Consider the following 20244-nt stretch of genomic DNA (forward strand, 5'->3'; position numbering starts at 1 on the left):
GGCGGGGCCGCTAGAGGGCGCTGTGGGCAGCGGCGGGAGCGGCGCTCGGGCCCGCCTGCGCGCTCCTGCCCTCCCCGCTCCCGTGGGGCGGCCGCGGCCTCGGCCTCTCCCCGCCCCCGGTTGGCGACCCTCGACGCCCGGTCTGCGGTCGGGTCGGAGAAGAAGGAGGAAGAGAAGCGGGCCGGAGTGAGGAAGCGCTGCCAGGAGCCATGTCCGCGCCCGCCGGGCTGCCACCGCGGCCCGCCGGTGCCGCCACCGCCGCCGTTTACCCGGGCGGGCCCGGCGCCTCCCGGGAGGCCGCGGCCCCTCAGAGCGGCGCGCCTCGCTACCAGAACGGTGAGGGGCTGGCGGCCCGCGCGGGGCCTAGCGCTGGCGGCTGCGGCGGCGGGGAGAGGCCGCCCGCGGGGGCGCCGGGGCGAGCTGCGCTGCTGCCTCGCCAGGGGCCGGGGAGGAGGGGGGCGCTGGGTTTTCCCCCCTCACAGGGTGGCGGGAGGTGCGGGGCGCCGAGGCGGGCGCGGGGCCAGCGGAGGGCCCGGTGGGCCGCGGCGGAACCGGTGCGTAAGGAAGCCCTTTCGCTGAAAGGCGGCGGGGGCCGCCGGGGAAGGGCGCGTCCGGCCCCCGCCGCGGCGTGCGGAGTTAACTTTAAAGAAGGGGCAGGATCTCCCAGCCTCGCTAAAGGAGAGAGGGAGGGAAGGAAGGGGGGGATCTCTGCTTCCATTCCCCCCCTCGCCATCTGGGATGCGCTGGGTGCCGTGGCGCCTGCTTTGTGGCGTGCCGGGAATGCTCCGGAGGCCAAGGCACTGCCAGGCCTCGGCTCCGACTGTCGGGCGTGAGTGTGGGCAGAGAACCTCGTAGCGTGGATGAGAGCACTTATTTACTTACTCACTTCATGGCTGTTTGTGAACGTAAAAGTAATAGGTGTGTAGGTGTTCACACAACTTTATTTTGGGCTTTGAGTTGAAGAAACGAGATTGGGCCAGTAAAATGCGAGTCTCTCAAAAACAAAGGCGAAATAGTTCACAGTCACACAGCACTGGCTTGTTTTTCGGCTGGAGAGGTGTTGAGACTAACTGCGCTATCAATTAAGATAATTAGCGTGCAGCTCCTCATTTTTAAATTGGTGCGCTACGAAATCAGTGCTTTATTAATACACCCCATTAACTTTTCAGGGTGCCTGTGTGATCTTCGTCCCCACCTAATGGTTGTTTGGTATCTAATTTGGGCCTTTTGCTTGCATAGAGTTTTAGCTCCTACTGTTAAAGTCTTTATTTTGTCGTCAGGCTGTTCTGTGCCCAGGTTTTTTTTTTTCTGCACAGATTGCTGTGCAGGGTAATGACCTACAAAATTTTTTACTCGTGAATATTCCTCATGTCTAAACTGGTTAGGCAATAAGAACTCACATGTCTCTAAAGTAGGTTTTGAGTCAGTTTGCAGATAATGCAGAAGTCACTGAAGTGAATTAAAAGGAAGGTAATTAATGGTAGATTTTAGGGAGATGCTAATGCCTGAGATGTGCCCCAACTTTAGTATTATAATGTTGAGTTTTGTCAAAATTACTCAGAAAATGCCAACTTGTGTGGCTTTTAATAAAAAAGAAAAGTCATTCTCAGGACACAGCTGCAGCAGCATCAATAACCTGTAAGTGTTTCACAGAAGTAAGTAGAAACTGACATCATACTTTCTCCTTGTGTTTTTAACTGAATTTAAAGAGCCATCATTACTCTTTGATATTTAATTAATTAACTCCATGTTGCTGCTAATATTCTTAAAACAGCTTGTTTACAACCTTGTAGTAGATAATTTCTTTTCTGTGAAATGCTTTTTCTTTAATTCTAAGAAATGTATATACTGTTCAGTAATAGTCTTGAGTTTTTATTTTATAACTTGCCAACTACTAAACTTAACTTTGTCTTCTGTGTTCCTTAAGGTATCTTACAGTGATGTGTATTTGATGATTTGTAGGCAACAGCTCTGAATTTGTAATTTGGTGTCATTTAGCAATAGCATACCAGAATTTTTAGATTAGTGTATCTGTCGTCTTTAACTACTAATCTTCTGAAGTTATAACACAGGATTTCTTTTTGAAATTGTATTAGGAGGGGGAGTAGAGGGGAATAGTAGCAGAAAAAGACTGTACTGGAAAAATCCATTCTAGCATGTCTGCTAGAAACTAGATTTTACAAAGATTGTCGTTGCTTTTGAAATTTGATTTTACATCAGTATAATAGAGTTTAAATGTAAGATACTTAAGTGAATACAGCTATTTCTGTATTGTCTGAAAGAAAACACTAGTGCATCCTTTCAGATGTTTAGAGTGCTCTGTGTTTTAATTTCATAAAATGTGGATTTTTCAGGTAAAACTGAAGTTACTGGGATCTGATGAAAGAGGGGCTGTTTTTTGGAGAAAGCAAGCAACCTGTTGCACATACAGTAATATTAAAAAGGATGTTCAGCTTTGTTTTTAATAAGTTTTGCCTGGTCCAATGACCAAGTCCATTTGAGAACCCTGGAGATTTTAGTTTTAGTGTAACTTTAGTGTAACTTAATGTTTTTAAAATAATAAAAAAATAAACTTCTTATTTCTATTTTATTATATTTTTTCTTCTCTCTTGCAGTGCTCTCAGTGTGATCCTATACTGAAAAAAGAAGCCCTTGTTTGGGGTGTTGTTCCTAACTCTGGGGCTTTAAAATACAGTTCTTCTGACTAAAGTCTTGCAAGTTCAAGGCGCTTTTATTGCAGTAGTCTTACAGGTGGCTTTGTATCTAAGTGGAAAATTACCTGTTTTCTAATTTCAGCATAATAAAATGTTGCTTGTTTAGTCAGTACTAAAAGATGATGTCTTTTTCCAGTAGTGATGGAGGACTTCCGTGCTAGCAATTTAATGTATTGAAATTTAACACTGAGAGGATGATTGTATTGAATCCCAATGTTTCTCTGGAAGATGTTTGTCTGGTGTTGTCTACAGCTGGCTTGTAAGATTACTGCTGGTATCTTTACTACCATTTTGGGGCCATAATTTTCATTATGATGTTATTTAGTCTTGTTTTCCATCAATCCTCAGACTTTGGATTTTTTGGATAGTTTCATTAAATTTGATAAACAGGAGAGAGGCTTGAAAAATACAAAATCCCTGAATATTTTATGAAAATGGGAAGCTGGGTGAATGAAGTAGCTAGACATTAATTCCGTGATTGAGCTGTTGTGAGAGCTCAGCAGTGGCTTGATTTGCTGGCTTGTTTTCTGACAATTAAGGGTATGCAGAGCTTAACGAGGCACAGTAGTGCTGCCCCCCTCATCCATCCTGTAAGGGATACGTGACGGAGCTGTGCTGGGTAAAGTGATGTTAAAAGTTACAGAAAACTAATAGGTGTTCTTGGCTAGAAGGAAAGATGGTGGTGTAGGATACATAGACTACATGTACATAGGGCAGATGGCTAAATTATTCAGGTGAGAGAATGCATGTACATAAAAATCCAAACAAATGTGACACTAGCAAGCAAAGCTTTACTAATTCACATAGTGGTATAGCCATAGTGGTGCTTATTTTTCTTTTTTTTGTAGTGGCTTTCCCCCACCCCTTAAAAAGTTATAAGGCTTTTTTGGGTTCACCTGTTAATATCTGTGTAGTTATACATTATAACATTATAAAGTATTAATTTGTCTGTAGAAGGAGAGGTTCACAGCTTTCATTATAGAGATGGTGTTTTAGCAATATAGCTTCTGTGTGCCGCTGAGGTTTTCAGCTCCTCCTGGAGCTTTTTGAATTAGATTTGTCAGGTGTTTTGGAAGGAAGGTAGGGTACTTGAGACATCAGGACAGATCATGCAATTAACTAGGTTTCAAAATGACACTGAAGGTATACCCAGATTTCCAGTATTGAAAACTGTCCAATTATCTAGTCATTAGGAGCTTCAGCTACTAATTGCAGTACAAAAACTACTTCATGTTCTTTATAATCAAATGGACAAAAAGCTCACTTCAGATAATGGGATTAATCTTTCATCTGTTATTGTAAATATTCTTTTAAAGGACCAGGAGTTTGAAATCAAAAATATACTGTCTTTATTTATGATGTGTGTTTTTTAAATCAGAGCTAGATACTGCAAGACTTTGCAGTAGATGGTTTGATATGCATCCTTTTATTAGAAGTCAGGTGCTCCTAAAGCAGTTTCTAAATTATACCTGTTCAGTTAGTTTATTCTGCAAATTTTAGTAGAACAAATACACAGGCTCTTCAGAGAAAACCTATTTTCTTGCCATCTTAAGTGATATAACTGCTTAAAGTAATAAGGCTTGAGAGACATAAGTTATTGGTGTATTTTTGAATTTGCTCTTTCAGACTTTAAAAAAGCAGGTCGAAAGTCTGCCAAAGTTCATGTAGCTGTTAATGACTTGCTAACTCAAAATAGTTTTCCTTTAAAGGAGAATAAACTGCAGAACTTTATGAAACAGCTCTCACTTTTTCAGGAAAATAGTGAATCAGAAGCATAGTTATATATTCCCCTCAAAACTCAGGATGCAATTTTTATTTTTTTTTAAGCTTCTTATGATTTGTCCCAAAGCACCTTTCTGTCTTTTGACCCAGCAGTCCAAGTTACTGTTGTTCACTTTTTAGCTTTTTTCTGTTCTGCTCAGCTTTCTGGGTTGTCAATTATGAAAAGGCATTTTTAATTTTATCAGAAAGCAATTTTGGACAGCGTGTTCCTTGCTTACAAGATTGCCTTGCAGGTTAATCCTAGAACATCTGGATGTTACTTTGAGAACAGCGATTTTTCAAAATTTCAAGATGAGAAATAATTCTTATATTTTGTAATCATTTTAAGTATAAGGGAGGAAATCAACAATTTATTATTATCACAGCGGCTATTTAAATTTCCAGGTGGCTCAATGCTGTGCTTGTGCTTCTGTTCACCGAGGACTGGGAAATAACACCATAGTCATTCAGCATGATGTAAGCAGTAGGGTGTGGTAATTTTAAGAGAGGAAGTTATCCAGGGAAATGCATTTGTGGTTCACTAGAAAATAAAAATAGGCTTCAGGAAAAGAACTTGAGGAAGAACTTTCAGATTTACAGTTGATCAGTTGGCATTGAAAAAAATAGTTTGGACATAGTTAACATTTGGTCTCTAGCAAGCAAGTACTTGTTTGACCCTTGCTGTACCGGTATGCAATTAACCTCTAATGTTGGAAAGCCAGTCCCATTGACAGCAGAGGTCAATGTCTCTGATATCAACATCTCCTATACCTGATGTAAGTATCAGGCAGTAAACAGAAATGAAGTGCCTTGTAAGATACTCTGTAGTTTCATAAAAATGTCAGCTTTTATGAAAAGCATAATACAGAAGAACACAGAAAAAAAGTAAATGCCCTGCAGCACTTCTTCTTGGTCACTGTATTCAGGATTTGTAAAGAAGAGTACATTTTTATTTATTGACATTCTGATTTGACTACAGCTTCTTATTTTCTCTGTTCTGTCAGTTTCTTTAAGGCATACTGTTGTATTCAGATATTTTGAAACATCAGTTTGGTGCTTACTGTTACTCACCATTTGTTTAAATATTAACCTCCTAAAAATATTAAAAGTACAAATGTGAGGCATACAGTCTTGGCATGGAAACCTCTTTCGATAATGGAAGCAGTCCATTTTTTCTGTTACTTTCTTGGTTTGTTCCCGTTCTGCTGGTGGAAATTGACCTCAAAAATAGTGACAGAAAACAAGAAGAAACTGTTAGAGTAAGTACAGAGTCCATTGGCAGAAGCACCTTTAATACATGTGACATTTTCTCTTTTTTTCAGGTCCTGTGCAAAATCAGATGCAGTTCCCCTCTGGCTATGGCTCACATCCTCCAAACTATCATGTGCCCTCAGGACACTATTCCCAAGTGCCCAATAAAGCTGCTGCTTCACATTTGGATAATCAGTATAGAGCCAGTTACTACCCTACTTACTATTCAACACCAGCACAAAATGTTATGACACCTTCTGTGGGTACCAATGTGTTGAATACACAGGAATCACAGCAGTTGTACAATAAAACTCCTCCCCATGCAGTGGGGTCAGCTGAAGGACCTATTCAAGGAGCAATATCATCTGCATCCTACTTGCATACGAGTGCTCAGCAGTCATATTCAGCATTTGGTAATCACTACAGCACTTCTGTCAGCTCTTCAGTTGCATCTCAGGGATTTCCCCTTAATTCTGATCACTACACCATGCCCGTGGTTTCTAGTGCCATGTATCCTAATGTTTCCTATCCTGCGGCTGCTGGCAGTGTGTATGGGCAGGCATTTACCTCTCAGAGCCTACCTGCTGTTGGACAATTCAAAGAGACAAATACGTTTTCTAGCCAGAGTACATCAGTACCTCATTCACTTCAACAGCATGTTCCCGTGGGATATAATTCAACATTATCAACTATTTCATCTGCTCAGTCTGTTCAAGACAACTTCAGCAGGAATCTCACTGGATCAGTTGCTAAAGTAAACAACCAAATAAACACAGGTATGGTATTATTTGAAGGTTAGTCAACTTCCCCATGTGCCTGGGAAGCATCAGAAATCAGGTGCTCATGTTGATTTGTAGTTATGCACTATGTGAAACTATGTATCGTAATTTTGACTTCTGTCCTTATTCGTTCTTGAAGCCTTTCTCATTTGGTTACCACAGTCCTTGCAATCGCAGCTAATCATATCACTGACATGTTTCTGTTAAGAAATACAGAAAAAGACACTATTTGGAGGATGGTTTTAGTTTATTGGGGGCTTTTTCATGTAAGTGGCCTTGGAAGGGAAATTCTTTTGTGCAGTTTTGAAGGAATGTGTAATTTCTGATATATGTCTATTAATCACAAAGGTACTTTTTTCCTTTTCTGGCTAGAGAATTTTTTTAAGTTATGATCTATATTGACTCTTTAAATTTTACCAAAGTGAACATGCATACATTCTTTTCTTCAGAAAGTTCAGAAAAAGTAGAGCCTATGTGGGTTTGGAGGAAATTGGGGTGTAATTAATTAATGATTTTTGGTAAGCATTTGAATGAGAGTGCAATTTTGGTGGTTTTAGCTGATCTTTGTAAGCAACAACTTGATGTTTTTAGTATGGATGTCGCCATAGAAAATGAAGTTGTTAAGGTGCCAGTTGAGGGTGAGTACACTCAGTCCTTGCTAGTAGCTGCAGCTTCTGCTCCATGTGAAAACTGAGAACAAGTTCAAAGGGTAGGCAGGACTTGGACATGGTAGGGAAAATGGAAGAGATTAGAGATGTGGGAATGCCTCCACACTGAAACATCTTACCCTCTGAGAGAGCAATATCGTGTGCAGGAAGATTGTGGTTTTCTTTCTGTACCGGTAATTTTCTGACTTACTGTGGTTTTGTCTTGTAAGCTGTGCAAGACTAATGGTTTTCTGATGAGACAGATACTAGAGAACTGTAGAATGTTTCCTTTTTTTATGCCAGATAGTTCAGATTATAGTTTAACATTGGAATTGTTTTAGGAGTCCTTGTAGCAGAGGTTTCCTAAGACCAAGGACTTAGGAAAGAACATTGTTTTGATGATGGTAAAGCTTTACCTGGGAAAAGCAGTTAAGCTTATATCAAGCTCCTCCAATCCATACCAAGGTTGAATTTAGTTTTACTATTGCTTTTTTTCCCCCCCAAGACTAGGATGTAGAGTGTCATCCTTCAGCTCAGTTTTAGTAGTTTGAATATTAGTAGATTAGAATTCTTTATCTATGAGGTGCTTTTCTTTAATATTTCAAAAACATGAAACAGAACACTGTTTAAAAAACAAAAATAGATAGCTCCTTAAAAAGCTTCTGAAGTTAATGGCATTTCAAGGCTGAGCGTAAAAATGAATTCTTTCAAGGACTAAAGGCTTAAAACTCTGGCCAAAAAAATTGATTCTGAGCATAGAATCTACAGCTGGTCTTGACAGAATGCAAGTATCATTCCAGAATAGTAAGATTTGCAGTAGTCATATGAAAACAACTTATTGTTTGTTCAGACTGTTAGTGTTTTATTTACAGAAGTTTTTAGTTTAAATGCTTGTTCATTTTATTTGAGGATGTCTTGAAATATAGGTTTTTTTGTTCATAACAATATTTTTTATAAGGAACAGGTGTTTTAAAGATGAAACAGTGGAGCTGGCCAGACCAAATGATAGTCTTATTTCTGAACCATTCAGTGTCCTTCTTAAGGGAGTCATCGAGTTAATGCATGGCCTCAAGAAAAAGTAGTAACATTATGCTTGAATTTCAAAGAGCTGATGATAGAACTGGTTGTGGTAGTGGTGTGTAATAGGTACACGCTTTACAGTTACAGAAATAAACACTGATCCACTTGTTTCTGTTACACTTCAGTAATGTTGCAGTACTTGGTTTGTTTGCCAGACTGTAGGCATAATTACTTAAACCACATTCAGACTCTTCCTGATCTTGTAGAGCTGCTGAGATAAGCATGCCCCGTGCTTCCTTGCACAGTGGACTGGCTTGTGGAACTGATTCATCTGGAGAGTAACTTTTTTCTTTTCCCTCTGAATCCTGGTTCAACCTCAGCATAGAAGTGATTCTGTATTTATTTACTGACTGTTAAAGAGCAAATAAAGGTAGCAATCAGTAGCTAGGCTGAAGGAAGAGCCAGACTGTTTTATTATGAAATTCTGAAGACTTAAACCATTTTTAAAGCCTGGGGCTAAACAGACTGCTTCCAATAATATCTGACTTTTTGTTTAGTCTAGATTTCAACATCTTTGACTAAAATATATTAAAAATTGAATTGCTACAACACCTAGTTAATAAAAGATGACAAGTAATTGTTTGGTCCTGGCATAATTGATTTACTTTTTGGCATGATGTTATGCTTTCTAAATTTCCCGGTGCAGTCTTATTGTTCTCAGGTGGAATCATTTTATTCCATCAAATTGCCCTCAGACCAGGACAATACTATTTTAATTGTTTGCAGCCTTTAAAAAGAGGAGCTGGATCTTGAAATTTTTTTTGCCATTTCTTGTATGTCCTTGGAAAGTGTCTGAGTGCAACACACAACGAATTTAAGGAAAGGAATGATTCGTAAGAAGGAATTTTTCTGAATATTTCATCCTCCCTGCTGTTCTCCAGGCAGCAAATAATGATGGAAAACAGTTGCAGTCTGTTCTGTTTATAGTTTTTAGCAAAATTGCTTGAAAAAATATTAAGATATACTGAAATTCATAAGTGTGCTCACTGTGACTGGTCATGTAAAGAAATTTTGATACAGTATCCTACTATTAGAGTGTCAGTAAGACAGTTTGCTGTCATTGCTGCTGTGCTGTGAAAGACGACCCCTCCTTAAATTATAAATAAGCCAGTCTTAGGAAGACTGTCATGCAGCGTACTACTGTCTTAATGTATTTTTCAGTATCAGTTTTGTGTGGTCATTGAACACTGAGAGCTCTCTGTGATGAAAATGAAACATTATTCATATAGAAGAATACCAAGTTTTTAATAAAATGTGTGTGTTTAAACAGGACTTACTCAGGAAACTTAGGCTGGCATAAGCTTTTCAGAAGGCTGGTGATTTCTGAATTGTTTTCTACTTGAATCAGAAAAGTTCTAAGCATTGGACTTACAATTGGATTTTTAAATAAACCAATATGTGTAGGGCCTTGGAAGGCCCTCAGAATGCTGAATCTGTTAAGATCAAATGCCTGAGCTGTTGTGTGTCACATACTGAGGACACAGAACTGCAACAAAATCTTTTTCTAAAACTTTGGCAGCCACTTTCTGAAATCATTGAAGTATTTTCAGTGAACCTTGCTGAAGTTTCACTAGAAGAAAAGTAGAAATTTTTTTAACAGGCGTCTTTTGCAGGAAGTTGACCTGTTTTGATGAATAGCAGCCAGTGAGAATAATTTTCTTTGCTTTAGGAAGTATAAATAAAGTCGAATACAAATACTTAATGAGATTTTTCTGCTTGCTCGTTTAAACTAGTTTCATCTAACAAAAATACCCTTCTAGTTTTAAATTCTGTATTTCAGCAGAAGAATGTTGATATAAATCTGCCCAGAAACGGTGTTATGCTATGTAAATAACACACTCCATATTACTTAGGCTTTTTGTCTTTCTAGGTCAGTAGATTTCCTTAATATTTTTCCAGCTTATTTGATCTGAAATCTGTGCACTCTTATTTTTCTTGGTGCTTTCCAGTCAGTGTGGATCCAGTAAGATTTTACTGGACTCCCGTCTGCCTCCCTGAGGAGGGCGAGATAGAGAACTCCTTCTGTGGGTATATGGTACGGGTTTCTTTGCTTCCTGCATCTTGTCTGCTGTCCTGTAATTGTAGGCAGTCTGCTTGAGCAGGAGACAATTTAATTTCTTTATCTCATGCACATACTTCCCCTTATGTCAGATCAGGCTCTAAAGTCCTTGCTGCCCCAGTTCCATAGGAATGTAGGCTATAATCCTGTAAATCTGCTAATATAGGTGTGGTTGGAAAAAGGGGAAGGACTGCAGCTGAGATACAGAAAGTCAGGGGGATAGAATGCTGTTGAAAATCAAGCTGCAGGGAGGTGGGAAATCAGTCAGTAGAAATTGCATGTTATGTTGAGGCAGGGGGAGAAGAAAATCAAGATCACAGCTGTAGCAAGTCATTGTCACAGAGAGAACACAGGAATTTCAGTATATCTTAAATTTTTTTTCAAGCAACTTTGCTAAAAACTGTGCACAGACAAATACTCATTGTACACTAAACTGGTGTTCAGTCCAGGTTTGTCCTAAGCTAAAATACACCATCCTAAATTGATCAGTACTTGTATGACAGAGTGCAATCTTGTTACTGGCCAGAGGAAAAAAAAATTGATAGCCTAATACCATAACCATAGAATGCCTCATGTGGCGATCGTTACTAAAGATGTATTTTTAAAGATTAACTTTGTCCAAGTGTTTCCTTCAGTCTTAGTTACTTATAGCTTTTGAAAACTTTCCATAGTCACCAAATAAGGTGTAACGTGTAATTTAGCAGGTTGGATTTTTGTACAAAGAAAAAATTATGTTATTTTTTTGCTCAGAGTTTAAAGATGTTTTCTTACAATACATGGAAAGGATCCACATAGTTTTGAAGGATATTTTGGATAACTTTTGTTCGAGAGTAGATAATAGTACTTGGCAGGAAGGTATTATGTCTTCAGCTAATCCGGGTGTAAATTGGTTTTGGCTTTGAACATGTGACGCTGTGACATTATAGCATTTAGCATGCTCTACAGCAGTTCTTGATCCTGCAAGCGTTGCTATATTGACTTGAAGCGTGGAAAATACCATAACCCCATAAACAATTCTCTCTGCTACAAAACCTGGGTGAGCACACTAATGTCACAAATAACTTCCCTTGTCATCTTGAATATCTTGCTTGAGGAAGCTGTGTAGCTACTGTAACAAGAACATTTCTGCTGACAGGCGCTGATGCTTCCGTGGGGAGCCTACAAGACATAATGTGTAGAAGCAGAGGTTATAGCACATACATTTCAGTAGAAAATGCTGTGTGTATGTACCTTGGAGAAATACACATTTTGATAATGCTTGCCAAAAAGCTGTATGTATGCTCAACATTATATTTGAAAACTGCATGATAAATAAAAGTTCCATTAAGATGGTGAAAATATATGCTGTTAATTTTGACACTAAATTAGATAAACAGAAGGATCATTTTAAGCTGCTGTTTTTCTTCCCCTTCTAAAGGAAGCCTCAACTTTCCCATAGTCTTTTGAGATATCAGCTCCGTTATTTAATGAAGAGCCAAGGCTATATGTGCAGAGGAAGTAAAGTTGATACTAAATGCTCATCCTCTAAGGAATTCTGTAACTTAAATAACTGCTCTACAAACACAAAGAGTGAATTTCATTCTTGCCTAATTTCTGTGTTTATTGAGTAGCATTGGTCAAACAATTTCCTGTCTATTCTTATTTTTAATGGTTTGGGCTGTCAGGTTTTTTTAGAAAGATTTATAGTTCAATAATTTTTTTCAATTTATAAACAAAGACCGACCCTCTTAAAAGCTAACTTAATTGAACTTATATTGTCCTTATCTGATAGGAATTTCAACTGGACTGTGTAAATCTCTCAAAGCACTAATCTGACTTTTTTAAGCAGATTATATATAGTCCAGATGCTTAAAACACATCAGAAGTTCTGCAGAATACTCAGGGTTGATTGAAACAGATTGCTTGGAATATGGGTCTCATAATTGAGTACTAAAATTGCAAAGTGCCACTACACAGCTGACTTGGGTTTCCTGCCTGTGGGAGGAATATCGAGAGGGAGCTATTCCACATGGACTGCGTTCCTCTTATCTGGGAAGAGGAGCCTGTTGAAAGTGTGGAATTGTGGGGATGGATCGAAAGTGGATCTGTTTAGCTTCTGCTTAATTTTGATTTTACTACATCATGCTTTCATTTTTGCTGTTAAGTTGCCAGAGCAATTTGTTCATTTTAATGGAGTTTTAACATTGTAGATATTTAATTTAAAAAAAACAACCAACCTTTCCATATATACCTGTTTGAAGGCATCTCTCTTTGAGGTACTGTATTGGTTTTGTTGGTATTGTGAAATGAACTGTGATTGCTTGCATTGTGTAAATTGTCTGTGCAAATACAAACGAAGCATTCCTGCTTTCTACTGTTGTTTTCAGGTGGCATTGATTCTTCACAGCCTGTGCACTCTGTGAGCCAGAGCATTCCGTTTACCAAGCCTGGGGTGGGAACATCTGCTTCCTCTGCTGTGATCTCCTCAGTAAGGACACCTGCTCCAAGCCTTTCTTCACAGCCACGATCTTCACCTTCTGTTACACAGTCACCAGAGTCAGCCCTTCAGGAAGGTACTAAATGGGAATGGGAAGTTACAGTACAGACTACTGCCCTGTTCCACACATGGACATGAATGCTAGAAGCTTTATTGCTGCTCTTCTGCATTTGTCTGACTGGAGTACACCTCTTGCATCTCATCAGGCTCCTTTAGTGTTCTTGTTTTGTACCACCTTGGTTCTAGCTTCTCTTAGCTCTTCTGTTTGATTTCTTTGGGCCATATGTCATCTTTGGCTTGTCTGTCTTGTTGGCGGTCTTACATGTCTCTTCCTCAAAAAGCCCTTTAGTTTCCTTATTCTTCTAAAAAGCTGCTCCCTATTTTAACTTCTTGGAAGAAGGTCTTAGAAGTAGCTTTTGTAATCAGTCTGTATTGAAAAATAAGGTGTAAACTAGCAATTTGCTAGCACTGGGAAACAGAGTGAGTTTGAGTATTAAATTCAAACTGATAGAATTGTTTTCTTATTCCCTAGCTGTAAGCTTCCGTGGAAAGCTGCTGCAGGAGTTCTGGTATAAGCTGCTTCCTATTCTGATGTTGGTAGCCTTTTGACAAAGAATCAGTTGGGTCTTGAGCCTTCTTCAGCCATGCTAATTGTGCCCTGATGTTTTGACTTGCCTCTTGACTGTTACATGTTTCTGTATCTAGTTTACCACACTGATTTTTTTGTTTATTTATTTTTATTTTTTGGACTTTGTTTTCTCTTTGTATTTTCAGGATTTTAAATTCTTATGCAAAAAGAACTTGGTGTGTAAGGTGGAAGTAGGCATTAGTTTTGTCCAGGACAATGTGATATGTCTAGTGTTCAAAAAAATTCTCAAAAGTATGATGTGTGAGTGTCACAGTATGTTTTTATTCTTAAATTTCAAAGTCTTCTGACATAAATGTCAAAATTTTCCCTTTATCTCCATTTCTTCCTTTTTCTGGTAGACTGGAGAATGTAAAGAAATAACTTGTCTGTGAATCAGCTCTATATATCTTACAGGCAAAAAGATAATTCTTCACTGCTATGAAGTCATATGTACAGTGTATCATTTTAAGGAAAATGATAAATCAGTTTTTGGAAGTGTGCTTGGTTCTTGCACTATTTTATAGCTGATTTTGGTACTGGGTAGAATTTGTAAGGTAGGTGTGCTTGCTAGAAAAAACAGTTGCTTCATCTTCCAAAGAAATCGCGTAATCCTGTTTCTAATGAGAAAAAGGATGTTAGCTGTTTAACTGGGCTTGCCTTGATGTGTGATATATATATTCTCGCAGTGATTCCTGTATAATACGTGAACACTTGGTACATTAAATACAAATCACTGCGGTCGCTTCTGAACTCTTCACTAAATTCAAAACTTCCATACAAGTGAAGGTTAATGCAATATGTAGCTGAATGAGCACACTTTAACAATATACTTATGTCAGGAATATAAAGATAAATCATCAGGAGTTTGCATTGGTCTAGTTGTATTTACATTAATATAATCAGAAATAAATCCATGTACATGTCATCACACACATATGTTTCTGTGTCTAGACGGTATTTTTATGAGCATTAGGAGACTTCAAACTCTCTTCATTTAGTTTTGTTTGAGTCTGAAATACACAATGTATTCTTGCAATACCTTTTTATCAACAATTAAGTGTCATAGCTTTATATGTAGAAATTATCCTACGGAAAAAATATTCAGTAAACGTGTTCTATTTGTCTTGGTTGTTAGAATTCCAAGTACGTTTCTCATGCAGAGATTAAATGGACTGATTTCTTTCTTATTATAGAGTAGTGTTGTTTACATGAAGGCGTTCTGGAAAACCAGTTTGAATTAATTTTTAAGGTGTATTTCATTGTTTTAAGCTCCTATGTGGGTATTGCTATACAGAATTAAAATATTCTAATTGTTTACTTGGCTAAGTTCTAACAGGACAAAAAACTTAATGTGTTAAAGCCTGTTTAATCTTACATAAATATCCATACAAATTTAACGTGGACAAAATAATTTACCTGAAAATGGCATCCTAGAGAGAGACTTTGAGAATGTATGTCCTGTCTGGATGTTGTTTGTAGACTTCCTTAGGTTTTATCTTGATGAGAGGTGCTCATGAGTAAATGAAAATAATTTAAAGCAGAGAATGTAAGAATGGTGAAGAGGAGGGTTCATTTTGTAACAACTGCCATTTGTAATAGTAAGATCTTAATGCCGTAGTAAATTCATTGAAAACATGAGGGCTATGTGTACAGAGCCCGTTAAAGAACTTCAGAATACAGTTTATTTTTGCATATGGGTATTTCATTTTCATTTTTGGTGGGGCCTCCATTATGAAACTTAAGCCACATTAAATGTGTGCTTTACGTTTTGAAGTCTTTCGTGGTATGGGTGATCGTACATCAAATACCTAAATAGTTGGTTTATTTCATAGGCAAATGAGTTCTTATCCCAGTTTATCCTTTGTGTCCTCCCACCTGCATTTCTAGGTGTCTGTAAAATACAGTGGGATAAAGCCTTAGAGTGCAGTACTCTTCTATTACACGTACATTGGTAGCAGCGTTTAGAAATTTCCAGTCCAAGAAATTTGTGACAATTTAAATTATGTGGATGCATTTTAAGCCCAACCTATGAAGTAATCTCACTCAAAATAAATAATGATTTCAAAATGAGCTTTTGCAGTGTTAAGAGATTTTAACATTATTAGCAGCTCTGGAAAAAATACTAAGCAGAACTGAGTTGTCTCAACAGAAATACTGATTAGGCACACGTTGGCCCTCGGAACTGCTGTCTTCAGCTGCCCATTTCCGCCCATAAGTTGCTGTCTCCCCTGTGCTGGTCTACTGGTGGCATTGCTGGGCAGTGAACCGGAATTGGAGACTTCTCCACCTGAGAATGACTTTTAAAACTGTGTTATTTTTCAGCAAGATCAGTTCTCAGATTGGTTTTGTGGCTGGACAGTTGTGCTGGCACAGCGCAGGAGTAGCCTAAAGGCAGAAATTTGTAGTACTGCAGTCAATGAAAATAAAAAATTATGCAGACTCATAAGGCTGGTACGAGTCAAACCAGCCTTGGTTCCAGAGCATTCATAGTTGATGATTCCTAAACTTCCATGTCACTAGCATGTTTTTTTAATCCTTTTTTTATATTCTTTCTGAACACATGCATCCTTTATGTATATTACCAGTGACTTGAAAAGGGGGAGTTTTAGCAGTGGAAGTTTGTTTTCCAAAAAAACATTCCGAAGACTCCAAAGTAGAGTTAGTAGAATGACTAATTCAGTCTTTTTCTCCCATCTGCCCGTGGTTGGAATTTTTGCATTGGCATACCCTTTCCAGGTAGATTTACTTAACTTTCTTCTCCTGTCTGTGTACATGGTATTTGTTAGAGGTCTGTCCTCTCACACTATGCCCATCTTCTTTTACTTCAGCTGTCTGTCTGTGTTACGGTGCATCCCTTCTTGCCATCCTGACTTTCCCCCCCTGCCTTTTACTTGCATGTTAATTATTTTAAGTTGTTTTTTCTCCTTCACAATAATGCAGTTGCTCTGTCTTATTCCTCGGTAGCTCTCTCAGGCCTGAGAAAAGAGTCAATCTCCTTGGCTGTGGTCTGGTTTTGCGCAGAGAATGTTTTTCACGTGTCCTCCTTACCAAGTGCATCCAGAGCCTTCATAAAAGATGGGACTATGAATGACTTGAGTTAGTCCTGTGTTTTAGCAGTATAGAGAAGCTGAAGCATTGTACCTTCTTTGTTGCACTTGGGTTGATTTTGCCTTCATCATTGTGTCTACTTGTATTGTGGAGAAACTTGATTGGAATTGTAGGAGTATTAATGTGCTAGATAAAGTGAAAAAATCTCAGCCTCTTCTTGCATTAATCTCTGGATGAAAGTTCAGCTTCTCAAGAATGTTGTGATAAAGTTTTGCTCTGTTTTCTTTTTACTTCCACTGTTTGAATAGATACTCTTCACCTTGATTCTGTTGTTTTGTCTTAAGTGAAACTGAAGTGGTCCTCTTGGGTTCACTTGCTAACCCTTTTTAAAAAAGCCATGAAACTAGCCCATAGCTTAAATAAAATAAAGGTTGATATAGTTGCTTTAAATTGTGGATGGGGGGATTATTAAGTACCATGGTGATTTCAGATTATGCATAACATAGAACACTTCTGTAGCACTCTATAGTGTTAAAATAAGGAACACTAATGGTGACACAGTGCTTCTACAGGGAGAAAAAAAATCCCAAACTCTCAAAGAGTCTGAAAAATTTTGTAGAGTTTTGACGAATTAGGATATTTTCTTGCTATAGCAATCCATTGGATTGCTAAGAGAGAAACAGTGGTCACTTGCATTTATTTAGGATGGCTCAGCCTGACTACAAGCATGTTTAAAATCCTTGCTAATGCTGCCCTGTGACAAGAGAAACTTAATTTTTCCTGGAGGTGCTGAAATTGAATGAGGAATGAGTAATGTAGGAAATGATTGATAAGTCATTGCTGCCTGCTTTACTCTGTTTTAAAATAGTATATGTATGTCTTGCTTTTGTGTATTGTTCACATATGTTTAGAGTAGATATTGTAAACAAACAAACAAAAAATGTAATACCACTACCAAAAAACCTTACAGATTATGGTTTGGAGGTGACAGTGGTAACAGTTGTTGCATTGTCACCAGATCTTAAATGTGGGTAGTGTATTTACTTGCTTAGATGGATCTATGAGCCTGCATTTCAGCACTAATTTAAAAATAACACTAACCAAGTTTTCGGGTTTAGATAGCTTAAATTTCACTGACTGTGTTGCTGTGGTATATGTTTGTACTCTCACATGTTGCAGCAGCAGCAGTATATTTCATTAATTTCTGACAGCGTTCAGAATTTCAGCATGAATTATTCCTGTCTTAAAAGTGGCAGGTGTGCCAAGCAAATGTTTAATATTGGAGTTTTAATTACACAATTTGAATTTATCTGGGAAGGACCTTGTTTATTTCTATATATTAACTTAGGAAAGTATTCTAGTGGACAAACTGATACTAAATACATAAATAGAAAGTCTGTGTGTGTGTTTAACTGCCTGATATACATGCCCATGCACACTCACATATATATAAAATTTTCTGCGAACTTCCATGTGCTAATAATGCTTTGCTAAACTAGCCCACTAAAACCTGCTTCTGATGTACTGCTCATATAGTTCATATATGAACTATAGTTCTGTAAGTAGGGTTGTAGATTTAACTTTTTGCATGTTGGGATTTTCTCTAGGGCGGCTAATTTCTCTCGCATTTAATGCAATGATTTGTGACTTTCGTTTCTCATCTTTCCTGTCTGTCTGACTCTTATGTTTGTGCTTTCCACTTCACAGGCATGCAGTATGGTGGATATGTTAATAATCAAGCTAGCTCTGCACCAGCTCCCTTGTCATCAAGTTCAGATGATGAGGAAGAGGATGAGGAGGATGAGGAAGCAGGTTGGCTTTAGCTTTACACCAGTATCTTGTTCTCTTCCTACTCAAGTTTTGTTCCGTATTTCCATCCCTTGAAACTTTTTTTTTTCCTTTAAGACAAAATGTCACTCCAACTCATCACATATCATCGTGTAGTTAACTAGAGATTCCCAGCTGTTTCTAGTATAGTAAACAAAAAGGAGTTCAGTAGTCGTCAACAAATGGGCTTTTTTTTTTGGTCATATTAATATCAGATGTTTTATGTATCTAACAAAGTAATATTCACAACTTGCAAGAGTCCCATATTTTTAATACTTTGATTTGTGCTAGGTTTTAAACTCTTAACTGAAGATAACTAGCTCTAGAACTTAGACTGGTACTTAAGCAACTAGATGCCATTTGTATTGTTATATTAAACAGCATTTACCTTGTTTCTCATTTTACATGTAGAGAACTCTTACAATTAAGGTAGTGAAGTAAATATTGAAAGGTAGTAAGTGTGTTTTTTAAGACAGTAAATTAATATGTACTCCTTTTTTTTTTCCGTCTAAGGTATGTCTCTATAGTCAGGCACATAGGCTCAGTATTAACTTGCTTGTTTTGTAGGGAACTTTAAAAAGTTTCACCTTTTTTTTTTTTAAGAAGCAGTTTGTCCTGATTGATTGAAAAGTTACATTCTTGGTTGCAAGGATTCTGCCTGTATTTTGTCAGAATGGCCTGGTTTTGTGAGTTTGATGTGTCTCCTCACCTTAGTTACCTTAGTTTCTTGGATGGTAACTTTTTTTTTTCTTCTAAGGTAAAGAAAAGTCTTTACAATGTATGTATGAGTGGTAACAGTGTAAAAAGCTTTTTGAGATTAGACATAGACTTCTGCGCTTGTTGATGGAAGCAATAGCACATACCTTGTGCTGATACGCTACTCCTGTTTGTGTGTGCTGATTTTTAGTATTAATTTGGGATATCAGACTTCTGTAACTTTTCCTTTAAGCTTATAACTCAGATTGTAACGAGACAGAAAAAAAATCAGCGCCATATAATTCTGAGTTTTATCAAAATAATTAAATCATAAAAACTGGGTTACTGTGAAAACAGCTTACTGCACTCCTAATGATATCATGAAGAATGGAGCAAAACAATGATGACATCCAGGTCGTAATTAAGAACAATATGATAGGTTCATGTTATCATTTTGAATACTATTGACTGAACTTTTACGTTGAATTATTAGTAGAACGTAAGAAGAAGATAGTTGCTGTTGTTATTTTTCCAAGGATGAAGGCATTTTCAGCTGGAGACACTTGTCATTGTTCCAGCCAGAGAAGGACCATATTTGGAGGATGCAATAATATCAACTTAAGTGATATTATGCATCGTAACTCCCGAATAACTCTTCTTTTTAAATCTAAGGATTCTTCCTAATTTTAGATAGCAGGGTTTTTTAATGCTATGAGTCTAGTTGTTCTTTATCATCTAGAAAACAATTCCACTTTGGGATATAAAGTTTGCTTTAGCTGTTATGATGCAGCTGCTGTTTGAACTCAGGTTTCTAAAGAGTAGGCTAAAAGCCAATAGAGCATTTGGGGTCTTTTTTATTGCAGGGCTACCTACTGAATTTTCTGCAGATAATTATTTTTGCCTAATCCCATGTCAAGGCCATATCAAAGGATATGCCAGATATTTTTTTTTTTTTTAATCAACCACAACCTTTGTCTTCTTACTTTGTTCCCTAAACCTACCAGAGACAAAGGTTTCTTACTCCTTACCATCTGTCTCTCTCAAGTTCTGTACTTCACTAAAGCCTGTAGCCTTTGAGCTATCATTGTATTTAAATTTATCTTATGCAAAAGAGTGAAAGGGCACTCAGGTTCAGTACATAGGTACCTGATTAATAAGCATCCTGCTTTATGCCCTGTCATCAGGAGTTAATGTAAATCCTAAACAAATTCTGTAGACAGGTTTCTAATTCAGGCTGTGCCAGTGGTTATATGAAAAACTGGTGTTGGACATCAGGTT

General features: G+C 38.0%; 1 protein-coding gene across 3 annotated transcripts in view; it reads left to right on the forward strand.

Moving 5' to 3' along the window:
• The first annotated feature begins 38 nt into the window (after positions 1-38).
• SEC24B (SEC24 homolog B, COPII coat complex component) overlaps positions 39-20244 on the forward strand; it is a 48691-nt gene continuing 28485 nt past the window's right edge. The window contains exons 1-4 of one of the 3 annotated variants that reach the window (XM_054204162.1): positions 39-336; positions 5798-6502; positions 12658-12843; positions 18151-18255. In XM_054204162.1, coding sequence (XP_054060137.1) covers positions 210-336; positions 5798-6502; positions 12658-12843; positions 18151-18255 — 1123 coding nt within the window. In that variant the 5' untranslated portion in view covers positions 39-209. Of the gene's footprint in view, positions 337-635; positions 1639-5797; positions 6503-12657; positions 12844-18150; positions 18256-20244 lie in introns of those variants that run through there. The other 2 variants (XM_054204165.1, XM_054204163.1) reach the window with 2 other exon arrangements.

Source organism: Rissa tridactyla, chromosome 5 (genome assembly GCF_028500815.1).
Source record: "Rissa tridactyla isolate bRisTri1 chromosome 5, bRisTri1.patW.cur.20221130, whole genome shotgun sequence".
Taxonomy (NCBI): domain Eukaryota; kingdom Metazoa; phylum Chordata; class Aves; order Charadriiformes; family Laridae; genus Rissa; species Rissa tridactyla.